Source organism: Watersipora subatra, chromosome 10 (genome assembly GCF_963576615.1).
Source record: "Watersipora subatra chromosome 10, tzWatSuba1.1, whole genome shotgun sequence".
Lineage (NCBI taxonomy): Eukaryota > Metazoa > Bryozoa > Gymnolaemata > Cheilostomatida > Watersiporidae > Watersipora > Watersipora subatra.
In genome coordinates, this window is record NC_088717.1 from 30,923,796 (window position 1) to 30,944,172 (window position 20,377).

The 20,377-nt window shown below is 36.0% G+C and overlaps 1 protein-coding gene across 4 annotated transcripts in view; it reads left to right on the plus strand.

The window, feature by feature from the left end:
• Positions 1 to 20,377, plus strand: part of LOC137406655 (phospholipid-transporting ATPase VA-like) — a 129,846-nt gene that overhangs the window by 25,535 nt on the left and 83,934 nt on the right. For 3 of the 4 annotated variants that reach the window (XR_010979932.1, XM_068093260.1, XM_068093261.1), the window contains exons 6-10: positions 1,683 to 1,761; positions 13,332 to 13,458; positions 14,698 to 14,804; positions 16,109 to 16,240; positions 17,428 to 17,567. Coding sequence is in view for 3 of the 4 variants with exons in the window: in XM_068093260.1 (XP_067949361.1) it covers positions 1,683 to 1,761; positions 13,332 to 13,458; positions 14,698 to 14,804; positions 16,109 to 16,240; positions 17,428 to 17,567 (585 nt within the window). In the remaining variant the exon portion in view is untranslated. The remainder of the gene's footprint in view (positions 1 to 1,682; positions 1,762 to 13,331; positions 13,459 to 14,697; positions 14,805 to 16,108; positions 16,241 to 17,427; positions 17,568 to 20,377) is intronic. The other variant, XM_068093262.1, reaches the window with a different exon arrangement.

A 20,377-nucleotide genomic window follows, 5' to 3' on the forward strand; every position in this document is an offset into this window, starting at 1 on the left:
CTAATTAGCTCAATAACATAATTTGACTACATCATTTGCTGTATACTATAATATATATATCACACAATAGTATTAAGCCCTCAGCTTTATTAAGTAATTTTATAGCTTGCACATTATACATTTTAGTCATTCTACCTGAAGATTGCAACACGATTGCATGAAACTAATAGTAGTAATGATTTTAACCTGTAGTTTTTAATAAACTTCATATATATATGTATATATATATAGATATATATATATAAATATACATATCTGTATATATATATATATATGTATATAGACATTTTCATCAGAACCCAAGGTTGACTGATCTACCAGCATATCGACATAATGTCTCTTACTGAACATCAGTATCCTGGAGCATCAGTATATATATCTACAAACATATCAGCATAATATCCCTTACTGAACATCACTATCCTGAAACATCAGTATATATATCTACTATCATATCATCATAATGTCCCTTACTGAACATCAGTGTCCTGGAACATCAGTCAGTTTTTCATTTTGCAATCTCTACTTGCGTCTAGTATAGCTTGTGATTCTCACAGCAAGGCACAACCTACACGTATTTTGACCAGTGTTAGCAGTTTATGTTATTTACTGTCCATGGATGAGTTTATTGGAAATGGACAAAATGTTATGACACTAGCACACTCATGAACAATTCATTTCATTTGTTCTTAACGCTAATCAAATTCAAACACTGTCATACACTAGTGTTACATGCTACGAAGTTTTGTCTTATTTTCTATCTTTATAGCACTTAAATGGTTCAAAACGTCGAATCTTCAAATCTTCAAACTATTCAAACCTCTATTTCAAGGGTGTATTGTTTAAAACATCGTAGCAACAACGAAGTACTGCGTATCGTGTAAACGTCGATATTTGTATTATCGCACAATTCTGCGATCGGAGGTTGGATTTCCATCGCCATTAGCGACGTCCTTACAGCATCTCTTATTTTAATGCACTTGTTTTAAAAATATTATCTTTGAAATGAAAAATATTAACTCCGAAATTCAAAGAGAAATTCTTGCACGCTTTGACATTGACATTTGACCTTGGATGCATTATAGGAGTGTCAGCCGCGATATAAATTATGCGCCCCGTTGTAGATGAAAGCGCAACAGACTAATATAGAAAACGCAAAGTTGTACGACAATTTCTTCGTAGCACGTAAACTCACCAGCTACGAATAATTGCGAGTGATGCGACCACTCCTGCGTATCATGTAAATTCGTCCTCGCCATTCCTATGATCAAAACCACAACTTGGAAGCTCAAAAATTCGTAGCATGTACCACTAGTGATTGTCATTGGCCTGTGTCATGGTGCCTTCAGTTAGACTGCTTTCAATAGCCTAACTCAGGTGGGCACTCTCCTTGATAGTTTCAGAGCTACATCCAATATAGACATAGTTAGCCTTCAAAGTGTATTGCACTCAAGATAAGCTTAATGAAGTTGCTATGAAAGTTATCACTGCCTTCTCTCTATCAGCAGTCTTGAGTCATTCATGTTTATGCTAGGGAGATAAGAGCATGCCTCTCCCTTGCTTCATGTTTGTGGTAATCCAACATCGAACATTTTCAGTGAGCCTAGAATTTTTATTTAGATTTGTTCAAATTATCTATTATACAATCATTCAGTCACAGCCATTCCTTAACTACTGCCTAGGTAATCCCTGCTGACCTCCTGCTTCTTGCCTGCTCTGAAGATCTTGACACGTGCTTTATAGAGACAGCAAATCTTGATGGTGAGTTAGTGCTCACTGTTTGAATGGAAGTTATCTTCCTATCTTTGCTTATTCTCATATAAAGTCTAAGACAGTAGGCACTTGCACAACAGGAATAATTCATTCCAGGCATGTTTTCGGTATAAGGATTTTACATTATACAAATCATAAATTATCTGTAAGTTTTTTAATCTGTTTCAAGATTGTCACAAACTCACTCTTTTGGCCTTTCAAATAGGAAAACATCTTAACCTAGATTTTTAATTTGATGACTGTACAGTAACTGTAATATTATTGGTATGTATCAACAACTTTTCTCTTATCACATTCACTCGGTTGAGGGTTCGTGATTAAGGTGAGAGTTTGAGTTAAGTTTAAGCGTTAGGTAAGGGGCATTGAAGGACACCTTCAATTAAAGGGGCATTGAAAGACACCTTCAATTGAAGGACACCTTCAATTAAAGGGGCATTGAAAGACACCTTCAATTAAAGGGACATTGAAGGACACCTTCAATTAAAGGGACATTGAAGGACACTTTCAATTGAAGGGGCATTGAATGACACCTTCAATTGAAGGACACCTTCAATTAAAGGGGCATTGAAGGACACCTTCAATTAAAGGGACATTGAAGGACACCTTCAATTAAAGGGACATTGAAGGACACCTTCAATTAAAGGGGCATTGAAGGACACCTTCAAATAAAGGGGCATTGAAGGACACCTTCAAATAAAGGGGCATTGAAGGACACTTTCAATTAAAGCGACATTGAAGGACACCTTCAATTAAAGGGACATTGAAGGACACCTTCAATTGAAGGACATCTTCAATTGAAGGACACCTTCAATTAGAGGGGCATTGAAGGACACCTTCAATTAAAGGGGCATTAAAGGACACCTTCAATTAAAGGGGCATTGAAAGACACCTTCAATTAAAGGGGCATTGAAGGACACCTTCAATTAAAGGGGCATTGAAAGACACCTTCAATTAAAGGGGCATTGAAGGACTCCTTCAATTAAAGGGGCATTGAAAGACACCTTCAATTAAAGGGGCATTGAAGGACTCCTTCAATTAAAGGGACATTGAAGGACACCTTCAATTAAAAGAGCATTGAAGGACACCTTCAATTAAAGGGACATTGAAGGACACTTTCAATTGAAGGGGCATCGAATGACACCTTCAATTGAAGGACACCTTCAATTAAAGGGGCATTGAAAGACACCTTCAAGTAAAGGGGCATTGAAGGACACTTTCAATTAAAGAGACATTGAAGGACACCTTTAATTAAAGGGGCATTGAAGGACACCTTCAAATAAAGGGGCATTGAAGGACACATTCAATTAAAGGGACATTGAAGGACACCTTCAATTAAAGGGACATTGAAGGACACCTTCAATTAAAGGGGCATTGAAGGACACCTTCAATTAAAGGGACATTGAAGGACACCTTCAATTAAAGGGGCATTGAAGGACACCTTCAATTAAAGGGGCATTGAAGGACACCTTCAATTAAAGGGACACTGAAGGACACCTTCAATTAAAGGGACATTGAAGGACACCTTCAATTAAAGGTACATTGAAGGACACCTTCAATTAAAGGGACATTGAAGGACACCTTCAATTATAGGGGCATTGAAGGACATCTTCAATTAAAGGGACATTGAGGGACACCTTCAATTAAAGGGGCATTGAAGGACACATTCAATTAAAGGGGCATTGAAGGACACCTTCAATTAAAGGGACATTGAAGGACACCTTCAATTAAAGGGGCATTGAAGGACACCTTCAATTAAAGGGGCATTGAAGGACACCTTCAATTAAAGGGACACTGAAGGACACCTTCAATTAAAGGGGCATTGAAGGACACCTTCAATTAAAGGTACATTGAAGGACACCTTCAATTAAAGGGACATTGAAGGACACCTTCAATTAAAGGGGCATTGAAGGACATCTTCAATTAAAGGGACATTGAAGGACACCTTCAATTTAAGGTACATTGAAGGACACCTTCAATTAAAGGGGCATTGAAGGACACATTCAATTAAAGGGGCATTGAAGGACACCTTCAATTGAAGGGGCATTGAAGGACACCTTCAATTAAAGGGACATTGAAGGACTCCTTCAAATAAAGGGGCATTGAAGGACATCTTCAATTAAAGGGACATTGAAGGACTCCTTCAATTAAAGGGTCATTGAAGGACATCTTCAATTAAAGGGACATTGAAGGACACCTTCAATTAAAGGGACATTGAAGGACATCTTCAATGTCATTTTAAATCGGTTTTTTTCACATTCTCAACAGTTAAGTATGCACCGCAAAGAAAATATTGTCTAAATATAAAATATAGTATTATATAAAATATTGTCTAATATAAAATAGAGTAAACAACAAATTTACCATAGTATGAGCAGTGTATGTCTGTTTAGCCGTTTGTTTAAAGTCAAGGTTTGAGGTTATGGTAAAGTCTGGATAGGAGAGTCCGACTTGTGAAATTAACCTCGGTAGACTGACACTCTAAATCGACACGCCTGATGATCTCTCTTGGCACGCTAGACTGCCATGGTACTGGTATAAAGAATAAATATACAGTCGACCCCCCTCCCTTGGCACGCTAGACTACCATGGTACTGGTATAAAGAATAAATATACAGTCAACCACCCCCCCCCCCCCTCCCGTCTTATGCTTTAATTCATTCCAGAGTTTGCATCGTAAGGCAAAAATGTTTTGGAGGGGTATAGAAACTCATAGTAGTTATCTAATGCAAACACCCCTGCTACAAATCATCAAATCTTATGTCTGTTTCTATGCGTATTAAAAATTAGTAACAAAGTAATATGTTAATTTTAGTAACTATAAATACCTGCAGTAATTTTAGTGTATTTATTGGTTATGATCTGCAATAAAATGTAACGTTACACTGTACTATGTGCAGTACATGCCATAGGGAGTTCTTACCTTTGAGACAGACATACGTATAACATAACGTAAACGTCGAATTTAACTTAAATGAATTTAGCTTACTAGACACGCTTAAAGATGTGGTTGCGTCAAATTTGAGTTGATTTTAAAAGGAAGTATTTTTTTGTTGTTTATCAGTTAATATGTTATGTTGTTTGTTGTGTTAGGCGATCTCATTGTCAAGACCTTTAAAGATTGAGATCGAAAAAATTTGATTGCGGTAAAAACGCTCAGCCCAAAAAACATGTCCAGACTTGCCCAAAGTGATGTAACGCGTGATACAACCTGTCTCTATCTCTCAAATTCACATTGGCTATGGCGATAAAAGTCTAGTCGTACGCGGCTCTATTGGCATATATTTTATCTTGTATTTGCTCATGTTGGCTAGAATAAAATTTCAAATCCAGCTACAGATACCGTTATTATCAATGTCTCAAACGCCTCAAATAAAGGAAATTACAAACTTGTCATACTAGCTTCCTCTAAATGATGTGTAAACATCTTAGTACCGACTCCCAATTCTACCGGTCTACAGTAATTATGTCAAGCAAACTAAGTAGAATAAGGTCTTTGTATAGGCACAGTCTCGTCGCTACCCACAATGGAAATTAGTTACTTAGTAAAATAAGCAAGCTGCATCTTTGAAAAGAATATTTGGCGAAACCAACTACCCTAGGACACTTATGTATTCGCGTCATCTAACTTTCGCATTTTCGCTGAGTCATCCTTTCGCGAAAATTTCATGAGCAAAACTAAACTATCATAACGAACGAGCGAAAACGCGAAATTAAATAGCTTTGTTCATTGATATCCATAATAAAATTGCAATATAGAGAGACCTAGACGTCATTGATAGTCCAAGAAACAAATGGCAGCAAGTGATCAAATTGAATTATGGATCTTGCCTTCCACATTGCTACCTGCGGTTTACAAATACAAACTAGTCCCCAATCGAAAAAATGTTCTTATTAGCGAACTGGACCTGAAGAATCTGATCTGTTTGTTCCACTGCATTTATTTTCACATCACTATATTTTCGCACTCATCAGAGTCGCGAAGTTAAGTTGCAGCGAAATTTTACTCTGTGTGCTAGTCACGAAACTAAATACTAGCGAAATAAAAGTGTCCTAGGGTACATCCCTAAAAGTCATGTACATTGTGTAGCCAACGTTATCGAGTCATTATGGGTATCAATTTGCAGAAAAAAATTCACTGGTCACATTTGATTAGTTGATTCAAAGTACTAAACAAGTGGCTGAGCTATGCAAAAGTACCTGTCAATACAGCTCTGATTACACATCATAAATCCATCTATCAGACAAGATTTCAGCACAGGTGTCAACGGGGCCATGATGTATTCAATGATGTATTCAACGTTCTGCAAATCATCTTGTGCGTTATCTTCAACAATATTATTTTATTATATAATTTTTACAAGCAAAAAAATTTTCATCTCAGCATAAAGCTTTTATTAAAAGTATCCATCCAAGCCGTGGCCACTCGCATAGTTTTAGCTCATACAATAGGACAAATTCATCTACTGCAGAAAACTCAAACAAAACATTATGGTTTATGCAGCACACATTCAAGTCTCTCGTTCCCATTTATGGCAGTTTACACACTGACAAAACCGCTTCGCTGGTGGGACCACATAAACACCCTGTAATAAATAAACCAAATGAAATAAATATATGTCATTCATAGATATGTCATTCTAACGCATATATATTGCGAGCATAATTTAAAATTTAATAAATGTTTAATAAAAGCATAAGTACTTTAAGCCAACGATTCAAAGTTTTGGTTCTGGAAATTAAAGATGTGCATTGATCAATTGATTTTCCTCACTTTCTACAAGTGAAAGTTGAACATCTTAAATCTAATCATAAATCTAGTTTACTAGCTAAAACTGCCAAATAAAATTTGAAGCAAATATAGCTAGGTGAAACGATAAAACGTTATAAAACGGTGATTGGTGATAGTAATAAGTTATAATTCTATTAATTAGTAAATGTATTCGTGAGTACTAAAATTATCACCTTTAGTATATTCATCATTGTAAGCCATTGTATTGCTAAATGCTATGGATTAAAAAAAAGCCGTCAATAACTCACTGTTCATCCGTATCTCGCACGCGCGCACAGGAAATTACATTATAGTCTCAAACAGGGAAAGATAATCTGAATGTAAACACAACAGTATATCTATAAATGACTCAAGGTAAAAGATAAATTTACCTCCATTCTCCTATCTTTCTCTGTAGCATAACGCTGCTGACACCTGTCAGCTCTAACTATTAGCTGTCTGTCCCAAACTTTAACCACCTGATGCTCCGAAAACCAGAGTCACCTTCACAGTAACTGGAAGTAAAGTAATTTGTAAAGTAATTTTAACAAATCTGTTGTTCGTCAATAAATCGTGTCGATCGAGTAATTCATTAAAGTAAGAAGTTAATTAATTTAATAAATATCGATGTCGATGCAATCTAATAATAGAGTAAAATCCCTAACTTTGAGATCGCAGACAACGCGTTTTACGAGTGATAACATTTATTACGACCTGTATAAAACTTTTGTGCTGATGATTGGCTAATGAAGCGATGTTATTTTTATCGCTCATGCACTCTTTACAGATGTATCACTAGTTACGTCATGAATGAAGCACCCGCTGGAATCTGAGCTTTTTAAAAAATGGCCTCATTCAAACGCATAGGTATATCTCTGGACAGGGTTAGTCTACAAAGACAAAAATGACATCAAATTGTAGCCGTTTTAGCCTTTTATTGGTCTTAATTTCATTAAATCGACCTTTTTTGATGCAACCACATCTTTAAAGCTAAGTTTTAGTCTGTATTTTACTAAACTAAACCTTTTCATTGGCTAAAATTCATCACAATTCTGTTTCTGGTTTGGTTTTCACTATAACTTATAACGAATAAGCTGAACTGAGAGATAGCGAGCATCGTATCTCTTTCAGATGCTCTAAGAAGGGTTTTGGCTAATAGCATATCGGCACCGTTATTTCGACGTATTCAGCACACCACCTGCCAAATTTTGATTTTGAGAGAAATTTTTGTTGGTGTCGTATGGCGAAAAAATGTCATATGCTGAGGACGAAAAAACATGTGTGACATTGTAAGGCGAAAAAATTGTATAACAGGGTCATTGTAATCTGAGGACACACTGTACCTCATGCATCATTCCTTTCCTATGTGTGGCAAGAGAGAAAATGATATTTTTCTCCTACATGACTCCGTTATCAAATCGAATTTGAGAACTTACACCCCCTTGATTCTACATTTTATAGAATTCTTAGGTAATACAACGCAAAAACTTTGCATCAATTTTTTACATTAGGTAAAAAAATTTTGAAAGGAGGTGTATGTTACAGGAGCGTCTACTGTACTAGGAGGGTCTGCTGCACTAAGGGCGTCTACTGCATTAGGGGTATCTACTGTGCTAGGAGCGTTTACTGTACTAGGAGCTCTACTGTACTGGGGACGTTTGCTGTACTAGAGCGGTCTTTTGTACTAGGATTCTAATACAAACTATATGGTCAAAACATAGACATTTTAATTGCTTTCTGATTTGCCATGTCAAGAGTTCAGCTGTTGATGTCAAGTCGAATGACCAATGCAAGCACATAATCTAGTTAATAAATATATTTTCAAATTACTTGTGATAGCCAAACATTATTTTCCAACTGTAGTTTCTTGCTATTGTCGTTCTTTGTTTGTTCTGGCCACAAAATACCTGGTTGATATCACATGAATGTACCTTCGCAGTCTAGCGAATAGTGATGGCATATTAGAGATGAAATTTTAGTGGATATCGCATAAATGCACTTTTGCAGTCTAGCGATGACATATTAGAGATAAATTTAATCGTAAAACAAAATAAAACTGATATTATTACTTGAAACCTTTTTAAATTTTGATAGAAGATTTTGTTGCTTTTGTATGGCGAAAAAAATGTAGTATGCCGAAAATGAAAAGACACCTTGAGTGACATCACAGCAGTTTTGAAGACATGTGTTAATGAAGGTACGGTGCACCGTAGCCTATAACATCCCAGTTTTACGGTTTTTTCGCCTTACGATGTGGGGCGCGATGTTTTTCGTCCCCTCATTACTGCATTTTTTTATATGTATACCAGCTGCATTACCCATCCACGGGAACAGATTCGCGTACAGCAAGAGGTTTATTGGGAGTTGTCTTTCATACTGTAAAACAACTCCAAATGTGCAGTTTACTGAAATTGTAGCCCTGATCAGACTAGGCATACGCATATTAGTGTTGTCTTGAACTTTTTTATCGGTTTTCCCGGTATCGGTATCCTCTGTATTTACCATCTTTGGTATCCTTTGCCAACTAAAAAGATTTGGTATTGTCGGTATTGCAGTTCGGTATATGGTTTTCAGTGTGTGTTTAACTTCAGCTTACCTACTGCTCATTTTATATAACACAGGTGGGGGATAAATCAAATATATCAAATATCAAACGGGGGTTTATCAAATATAAAACGTAATATACGTTTTATATTTGATAAAATACAAAACGTATATTACGTTTTACATTCTATCAATGTAAGACGTAATATAATACTAGATATCTATAGGTAAGCGTGGAAATGTTCGTTGAAAAAAGAGTTATAATATAATTTGTGTGTATTGTGTTTTCATAATGTCTGAGAAAAAAAGTTGTGATTGCCAATGTGCTCTGAGAGACTCTTTTCGATTAGCTTATTCATCAAAGAGGCGTTTTTGCAAATTAACAATAACATCAATTGACCCGCGATTGTAATCTCATTACGTTACATGGCGATTGTGCGCAGGGCGTCAAATGAGCTCTTTCATGCAGCTCATTATGCGTGAGATTCTCCCGTGCATCACGTCGCTGGTAATGCTGTACCCTGTCAAATACAAAAGTCTATCCGGATAACCATTTACTGATAGGATTGACGGATAAATACCGATCATATCAAACCGGCCGCAGATAACTAGCTGTCACCGAAATGATTGGTTTTCACAGATACCGATAATCATTTGGTGTCGTTAAGAGCGGATAACTCCTTACCAGCCCAACACCAACGCATATGCAATCGTACATGTCAATAATGTTTGGGAGGACAATGAAAATCAGCAATGTGTTTTACACCTAGATGCGTGTAAAATGTAGCAAATACTCTAGATTCATGCGTTTAGATTCATGGATTCGTTCAGACCTGTCTATATTTGCAGCTGACAATCACGCGCTTTTGTTGCCGAGTCCCCGACTTGGCCGACCAATCTGTACCCGCCGAGCAGTTGAGAATCGCGCTTGCACTCGCCTCGCATTCAATCGCGCCTCGCGCTGCGCCTGGAACCTCCCGCGGCACTCGGGGTGTAAAAGCTTTCACGCACAGCCCCGAGTGACGCCACGGCCCTAAACCCGAATCGCCACGCGCTCGCCTTGCAATCAATCGCCTCGCGCTCGCCTTGCAATCAATCGCCTTGCACTCGCCTTGCACTCGCCTTGCAATCAATCGCCTTACACTCTTCTTGCAATCAATTGCCTCGCACTCGCCTTGCAATCAATCGCCTCGCAATCAATCGCCTCGCAATCAATCGCCTCGCAATCAATCGCCTCGCAATCAATCGCCTCGCAATCAATCGCCTCGCACTCGGCTCTCAATCAATCGCCTTGCACTCGCTTCGCAATCAATCGCCTTGCACTTGCCTCGCAATCAATCGCCTAGCACTCGCCTCGCAATCAATCGTCTAGCACTCAATCGCTTAGCAATCAATCTCTTTGCAATCAATCGCCTCACACTCGCCAACTCGTTCATCCGAAGCGCCGCGCCTGAAGACTCCCGCGGCACTCGGGGTGTAAAAGCTTTCACGCACAGCCCCGAGTGACGCCACAGCCCCAAACCCCAACCACTAGCTGCATTACCTGTCCATGGAAACAGCTTCATGTGCAGCAAAAGGTTTGTTGAGAGTTGTCTTTCATACTGTACAACAACTCCAAATATGCAGTCTACTGAAATTGTTGCCATGATCAGACTATGCATACACATATGCAGTCATACATGTCGATAATGTCGGGGAGATCAATAAAAATCTGCAATGTGTTTTACAGCTAGTCTACAATGCATCAGTCTCAAACCACTCAAATTGGAGTCGTCCTATTTTTGCACAGAGAACTGATCATGAAATGGACATTGCTAGGCAAACTAAAGTTCTTAGTCTATTGCTAGCCGCAATAGAGTTAACTCTTAATAGAGAGTGATTGTGTTCACCCGCGAATAAATTAGTTTGCGAATATGCATGAAAAAGGCAATTCGTGCAAAACTCAACTCCGCGAATAAATTCATCCTGTAGGGTATCATGACATAACAATAACACAATGTTAATTCAACGCAGCACGTAACGAATGAGCAGGCAACGTACAGCTGATACCAGTAAGCTGATACCAGTAAGCTGATACCAGTAGCAGTAAGTACCAGTAAGCCGATACCAGCTGCTCTTTTTCTTCTCACCGTTGCTTATGGCAACGCTCGGAATGCCAGTGCAAGTTCTGTAGTAGTAGGTTACAGTACTCGTAGCTGGAAAAAAATTAGTAACTCGGCTGCGGAAGGAAATGAACGTGTTAACTATCATGAACAGTGGCAAATCCAACGGTTTTAAGTGGTGCAGGTGTGGCAATTCATAGTCAATACACCATTGAATGAGAAGTACTTACCTTTTTGAAGTAAAAATTTAGTAGGTAATTTTTGACGCGAAAACAATTCGTCAAGGTGGCCAGAAAGAACAAATGTTCGCATGACCTTTCTTGTACGCGTTGGCAGTAAATATTAATTACAATCATGTAATATATATACTAATCATTAATCCCATGACCAAATGAGCGGAGCGAAGTTTGAGAGTTTTTATGATAAATGCATGTGCACACAACTTACGAAAATTATTCATCAACAATGAGACGAACCTTTGTTTTGAAATCTCATCAACCAATTTAATCATCGTTTTGTAGAGTCGTTAAAGTATAATAACTATACAAAAACACATACAAACCTATTTAAATATGTTACCAAGTCTTTGTAAACCGTCATTATTATCTTAAATCTTACCCATCTGATCGGATTATACACAAATAGACAGATTTATTTGGACGAAAATTGCCACAAAACGCTTGAAAAGCTCGGTTTAATAAAAGTTTAGACCGAAAATTGAAATGCCAATAAAGCCGTGCAACAGATAGTAGAACTATTTAGCAGTGCACATTTCACGAGAAAATCTTGATAAATTCACCAGTCTATGGTCTTGTTTACTTGTAATCGAATTTATTCGAAGGTTTCTCTAATAAACGTAGACCATTTGAGGCGTAGACCGATTTACTGGTACGAAATTGTGGTACACAGTTTATCAGCCTATTATTTTTTGTCCAATCACCGAAGGTTTCATTGAACTATTTAAAACGTTAACCGAAATTCTTTACAACTTATGTACAAGCTAGGGCCGAATTACAATGCCCCTTTATGACGAGGCATTCTTCTCGATCTAGCATTGGGTTTGACAATACACAAGAGTCAAGGTACTACCACGGCTAAAGCTGTCATTGATGTAGGACACCACGAAATGACCGCTGGAATATCGTTTGTTGCTCTCTCTCGAGTTCGAAACATTAATGACTTACTTGTTAACAACTTCGCTAGGGAGCGCATCACTCGATTAGCTATCAATGACCAAATCCTACCACGCAAAAGAGAGGAGACTAGACTACGCAACATTTAACAGATACTGTATAGCCTACTTATAACAGATATTGTAATATCAACAATTAACCAATTACTTGTATACCTGGTTTCAACCCAACATTACCTCAAAAATAAATTGTTAGCAGCACCTTTTTAGAGTCGTGCTCCCTCAAATTTATTTTATATCATCTCAAACAAGTCTCATGTACACTATACTCTGTCAATTCCTGCTGAGAACTACTTTTTCAACAATCAACAGTACCCTTTCTTTTTTTCCATTATCACTTTGGTCGAGGGCTGTATGACAGTGGCATTTCTAGTTTACTTAATAGTTAGTAAATTTATTTAATTTTATCGATTTATTTACTACTCATATTAACTCAGTTCACTTCGTACAGCCGAATCGAAAAAAGGAAATGCCGCTCCATAATTTATTTACTACTCATATTAATTCAGTTCTCTTCGTACAGCCAAATCGGAAAAAGAAAAGATCGCTCTATAAGGTGGACAAATACATACACATATATACAGAGAGATTTTTTGCCGTTTTGATTGTAGATTATGTTTATAAAATTTTGACATTTTTTATCAAGGGTGTTTGCATTAGACAATTACTATGAGTTTTTATACAACTCTATACATGACTTATTTTCGCCTTACGCCAACTCTGTAATGACTTAATGTCGTATGACGATGGTCAACTGTATTGGAAATATTGACCATGAAACCAACAAAGGCTTGTTATAATAGAATTCATCCGCGCTTTTACTTGCTGGATTCAGAGCGTGAACAAAAACTGGTTTATACATGGAATAGATTAGCATCTGCATGTAAGTATGCGTAGCTGTGCTTTAGAATACTAAGGCTATTATAGGTTTAGAATACTAAGGCTATTATAGGAGAATCCAATCTCAAGCAGAGATCAGCTGTCAGCCTCAGCAGTACAAGTGAATTTACCCCACACAGTCCAGTGAGAGTAGAGTGTGAGCCTCCCAACTCAGAGCTTAACAAATTCAAGGGTTCAGTGTGAGTATGATCAAACTCTTTATTTGATAATCACGACCACAACTGAAGCTGTATCAACAATAAAAATTTATCAATGTCGTTAAGAAATAGGATAATCAGCAAAATGGTTCAGTTTGGCCAATTGTGTACCAATAGTTGCAAAAGTATTTGTTGTTTTAAATGTTTTGAGCTCTGCGCAAAGTTTCTTCTATCCGATGGTTAGTAGTGATAGAACCTGATATGAGTGTCACCAATCATTAGCATATGAGTGTCACCAATAACTAGGATATGAGTGTCACCAATCACTAGGATATGAGTGTCACCAATCACTAGGATATGAGTGTCACCAATCACTAGGATATGAGTGTCACCAATCACTAGGATATGAGTGTCACCAATCACTAGGATATGAGTGTCACCAATCACTAGGATATGAGTGTCACCAATAACTAGGATATAAGTGTCACCAATCACTAGGATATGGGTAAAGTTTCAACATTGTTGTTGTCCGTCGACTGTTAGCGCATTACAAAACCTCTGCGAGCCATGTTTAACAGCCTGGCACTGCTAGTAGAACGGGCACAGAAAGAAAGTGTGCTCAGCTTGGAGCTGGTGCTTGAAGGTATTTGATAAAATAAATATGGTGGAGGAAAGACTAAAGCGAGTCCCATTAGAAAAAGAACTGTGCTGGTTTTCTTATCAAACTTAATTTCCTTAGTTTTGATTTGCTAAAGAACTCAAGTAAAGCTGTGCTGTGTTCTCACATTATGACCTCATGATCTCAAATTATTACCCATATTGTGCTACTGTGGCAATACTTGGAGAAGTGAAAAGTTTGTTGTTAGTCAATATTTTACCTTCTCATCAAAGCTAAAGCCTTTACAATTAGACTCTAGTTTTAGCTTCTCTAAATATAACAAAGGAGCTAATTTGATTATTGTTGGATGAATGTGCATTGACCATTGTATGAACAGCAGTATGAATGCTTTTCAACGGCATTTGATGAAAGGAAGAGACTTTTAGTTTTGTCTTAGCATAAATGAAAGTGTGAGAGAAATATTACTCGTTGAATCTTCTGAATTGTCAGAAGTAACAAATCCTTCCAACACTCATACTGAACCACATGGTCATTCAAATGTTTCAATTTTCCATTTGCTGTGATGCATATTAGAACAAACATATATCCTTATATATGTTTCCTCATATATAATATATCCTCTCCTTACCTATCTGTAACGACACTTGCTGCTTGGCATGTAGGGTGACAAGTGAAGGTCAAAGAAAGGGCATATCCAAAGAGAACCTTCTGTTGCGAGGATGCCTTTTAAGAAACACAGATTACATTGAAGGGATGGTTATATATGCGGGTAAGTGGCAGTTCATCTTGCTGACATATATATGTGTATACTTCAATGATCAAGTGTTGCGGCGTTAAGTCGCTATGAACTGTTATCAGTGTTTTAAGTTTCTTAAATGTCCATTTTGACATTTGAAGGTTTAAAATCATCGTTACTATAGTGTGGTTCGTTGTGGAGTGCTACTTATAAATATTATTACTGTAATGCGATTCATTGGGGAGTGCTTCTTATAAATATTATTAATGTAATATGATTCGTTGTGGAGTGCTACTTATACATATTATTACTGTAATATGATTCGTTGTGGAGTGCTACTTATATATATTATTACTGTAATATGATTCGTTGAGGAGTGCTACTTATATATATTATTACTGTAATATGATTCATTGTGGAGTGCTACTTATACATATTATTACTGTAATATGATTCGTTGTGGAGTGCTACTTATACATATTATTACTGTAATATGATTCGTTGTGGAGTGCTACTTATAAATATTATTACTTTAATATGATTCGTTGTGGAGTGCTACTTATACATATTATTACTGTAATGTGATTCGTTGGGGAGTGCTACTTATAAATATTATTACTGTAATATGATTCATTGTGGAGTGCTACTTATACATATTATTACTGTAATATGATTCATTGGGGAGTGCTTCTTATAAATATTATTAATGTAATATGATTCGTTGTGGAGTGCTACTTATAAATATTATTACTGTAATATGATTCGTTGTGGAGTGCTACTTATAAATATTATTACTGTAATATGATTCGTTGTGGAGAGCTACTTATACATATTATTACTGTAATATGATTCATTGTGGAGTGCTACTTATCAATATTATTACTGTAATATGATTCACTGTAATATGATTCATTGTGGAGTGCTACTTATACATATTATTACTTTAATATGATTCATTGTAATTTGATATGATTTATTGTATTGTTATGCTACCATTGTTGCTATACGAACACTCCATTGTCGCTATACGAACACTCCATTGTTGCTATACGAATACTCCATTGTTGCTACATGAACACTCCATTGTTGCTATACGAACACTCCATTTTTGCTACACGAACACTCCATTGTTGCTACACGAACACTCCATTGTTGCTATACGAACACTCCATTGTTGCTATACGAACACTTCATTGTTGCTACACGAACACTCCATTGTTGCTATACGAACACTCCATTGTTGCTATACGAACACTCCATTGTTGCTACACGAACACTCCATTGTTGCTTTATGAACAATTCATTGTGCTCGCATAAAATAACTCTTCATGTTACAGGTCACGATACGAAGGCGATGAAAAACAGCAGTGGACCAAGACACAAGATCAGCAGACTAGAGAGTCTTATGAATCGAGATGTGATTTGGTGTCTTGTTATTCTTCTTTTCCTTTGCTTTTTTTCTGCAATTGGTAAGTCATCAACTGCCAGATTGTTCTGTTAGCCCCAATTACACCATAAGAGTGTTAGAATGGGTATCTGCTTATAATCAACTAGTGACTGGTTTTAGTGAGTGACTTATCAAAATTGTACCGGTGTGTTACTATAAGCTGGTTGTATTATTGATCGGTGTTACTATAAGCTGGTGTTACTATAAACCAGTGTTACTATAGACTGGTGTTACTATAAGCTGGTGTTACTATAAGCTGGTGTTACTATAAGCTGGTGTTACTATAAGCTGGTGGTACCATAGATTGGTGTTACTATAAGCTGGTGTTACTATAAGCTGGTGGTATCATTTATCAGTGTTACTATAAGCTGGTGTTACTATAAACCGGTGTTACTACAGACTGGTGTTACTATAAGCTAGGTTACTATAAACCGGTGTTACTATAAGCTGGTGTTACTATAAGCTGGTGTTACTATAAGCTGGTGGTACCATTGTTCGGTGTTACTATAAGCTGGTGTTACTATAAACCAGTGTTACTATAGACTGTTGTTACCATAAGCTGGTGTTACTATAAGCTGACGTTACTATAAGCTGGTGGTACCATAGATCGGTGTTACTATAAGCTGGTGTTACTATTAACTGGTGTTACTATAGACCGGTGTTGCTATAAGCTGGTGTTACTATAAACCGGTGTTACTACAGACTGGTGTTACTATAAGCTAGGTTACTATAAACCGGTGTTACTATAAGCTGGTCTTACTATAAGCTGGTCTTACTATAAGCTGGTGATACCATTGTTCGGTGTTACTATAAGCTGGTGTTACTATAAACCAGTGTTACTATAGACTGTTGTTACCATAAGTTGGTGTTACTATAAGCTGGTGTTACTATAAGCTGGTGGTACCATAGATCGGTGTTACTATAAGCTGGTGTTACTATTAACTGGTGTTACTATAGACTGGTGTTACTATAAGCTGGTGTTACTATAAGCTGGTGTTACTATAAGCTGGTGTTACTATAAGCTAGTGTTACTATAAACCGGTGTTACTATAGAGTGGTGTTACTATAAGCTGGTGCTACTATAAGCTGGTGTTACTATGGACCGGTATTACCATAAGCTAGGTTACTATATACTAATGCTGCTAGAGACTAGAACTCTAAGGGACTGGCAGAACTTGAAAATAATATCCCAGTGTTTCTCCCCAACAGGGAGTGGAGTGTGGCTTAGTGAACATTGGGACACCCCTGATGCAGTCCCTTATATTCCATTTGAGGATGGTGTCAGGAATGAAAGCAATCCTGCTCTTGAGGGTTTCCTCCGTTTCTGGACTTTTATCATTATATATCAGGTTAGCCACTCGAGATCTGCTGTTTAAACTGTCTTCAAAATATGTTAGCACAATATTTTAGCAAAATATGTTAGCAAATTGTGTGGGGTTATAAACTTTTTTTATTATTCGTGCAATGCAGAGCATTCACCTAGTATTATGTAAAGACAAAAACTCTGTTAGTCTATTTGTGTATCTTACCGAAAAATTTAGTCGCTGTAAAACCTCTAATTGAACGCCATGGTGCTCTATTTTTCAACCCTTCTTCTATAGTGGCGGTCAATTGGAGGCAGCGTGTAAATAGAGGGTGGCGGTGTATTTTCCAAATAGCTTGTCTGAATTTTGCGAAGATAAATTTAGCCGTTTAACAGGCGAAGTGAATGTCACCTATATTTTGCCCTTTTTCAGGTAGACCGATATTAAACTGTTTGGATGCAATAAATCTGCTAACTTACCTCTAATTTCTCAAAGATCTCTTAATAAATATGCATTGGGAAACTAAGAAATAACTCTACCCATCTCTATCTTGCTTGCAATTGACCTGCGGTGATACTATACTTCTTCTTTGCAATTTGTTGGGGCTTTCACTTTTCAATTCATTCTAAATTTGAAGACATATTTTTATTTTATTTCTATATTCACCAATGTTGTATAGAAGCTCATACTACTCATTGATCTGTTTGACACAGTTTGCAGACAAAACTAGCTTTTTTTGTGTAATGGAAGAGGAATTACGAGTGTCGAACAATTGCATAATCAGATTACCGCAATGATGCTATTAAATAATAATTATTATAAGTTATAAAAGGATAATCTATTAAATGCTACAAGTTTATATTCATGAACAAGTGACATATGTTAACCATACTTATATTACATGCAGAAACAAAAATTAACGATTTTAAAACAAAACTATTTGCATCGTTCACTTGGATAGCTGCGTACTGATTATTGGTTTCGATAGAACAAAGGTCTTCTAGTTGCCCAATACTTTTCACAATGTCTTCTGACCTGAACTTTTCTTCTGCACTACCAAACTAGTCGATTTTAGTGTCTAAACCATTCTTTGGCAGAGCAATACCTTTACGCGTTGCAGTTAGCACAAATGCAACACGTAAAAGTTTTGCTGGCTAAACGTAACTTTTGACTCAAAACTTGCAAACCGTTTTTATATACGTACATAGAAGTATCAAGACCGTGTTAAACAACTAACTGCTGTTCGCCGTAGACAGTTATTAATTACTTTTATGGTGTTGCTTTCAAAGTTCTAACGAAAAGAAGCGAAAAGTTTTGGAGTTGATCGGGAGAATGTTTTTTTTATTAATGTAAACAATCAATTAATAATACGATTTTGTGTACGCTTTTTTACTAATCACTTGATATTCATAAAGACCAAAGATAGTCGAAGTGGCAGTCAAATGGAGCTGGCGTTCAAATTGATGGTGACGCTTATTTTTAAACCCTTCTCTCATAATGGCATTCAAGTAAAGGTTGCGTTCAATTAGAGCTTTTACAGTATCCCAAAGAAATTTCATAATCAATTTTCTAGTGAAGCGGAGAGGGTTTTTGCTTGTTACCCGTTATAATTCTCTGCTCTGCCTTTTCAAAATTCAATTAAATGCTGCTTTTTTAGCACACTTTATTATATGCTATATATATATGCCATATATATTATATGCTACATCACATGATGTTTGTATATTTATATATATTATATGCTACATCACATGATGTTTGTATATTTATATATATTATATGCTACATCACATGATGTTTGTATATTTATATATATTATATGCTACATCACATGATGTTTGTATATTTATATATATTATATGCTACATCACATGATGTTTGTATATTTATATATATTATATGCTACATCACTTGATGTTTGTATATTTATATATATTATATGCTACATCACATGATGTTTGTATATTTATATATATTATATGCTACATCACATGATGTTTGTATATTTATATATATTATATGCTACATCACATGATGTTTGTATATTTATATATATTATATGCTACATCACATGATGTTTGCATATTTATATATATTATATGCTACATCTCATGATGTTTGCATATTTATATATATTATATGCTACATCACATGATGTTTGCATATTTATATATATTATATGCTACATCACATGATGTTTGTATATTTATATATATTATATGCTACATCACATGATGTTTGTATATTTGTATATATTATATGCTACATCACATGATGTTTGTATATTTGTATATATTATATGTTACATCTCATGATGTTTGCATATTTATATATATTATATGCTACATCACATGATGTTTGTATATTTGTATATATTATATGTTACATCTCATGATGTTTGCATATTTATATATATTATATGCTACATCACATGATGTTTGCATATTTATATATATTATATGCTACATCACATGATGTTTGCATATTTATATATATTATATACTACATCACATGATGTTTGCATATTTATATATATTATATGCTACATCTCATGATGTTTGTATATTTATATATATTATATGTTACATCACATTATGTTTGCATATTTATATATATTATATGCTACATCACATGATGTTTGCATATTTATATATATTATATGCTACATCACATGATGTTTGCATATTTATATATATTATATGCTACATCTCATGATGTTTGTATAATTATATATATTATATGTCACATCACATGATGTTTGTAGATACACCCCTTGGCTTCTCATATACGGTAAAATGTTTATTTAACGCCATGGCGCTTTATTTTTCAACCCTTCCCCTATAGTGGCGTTTGTT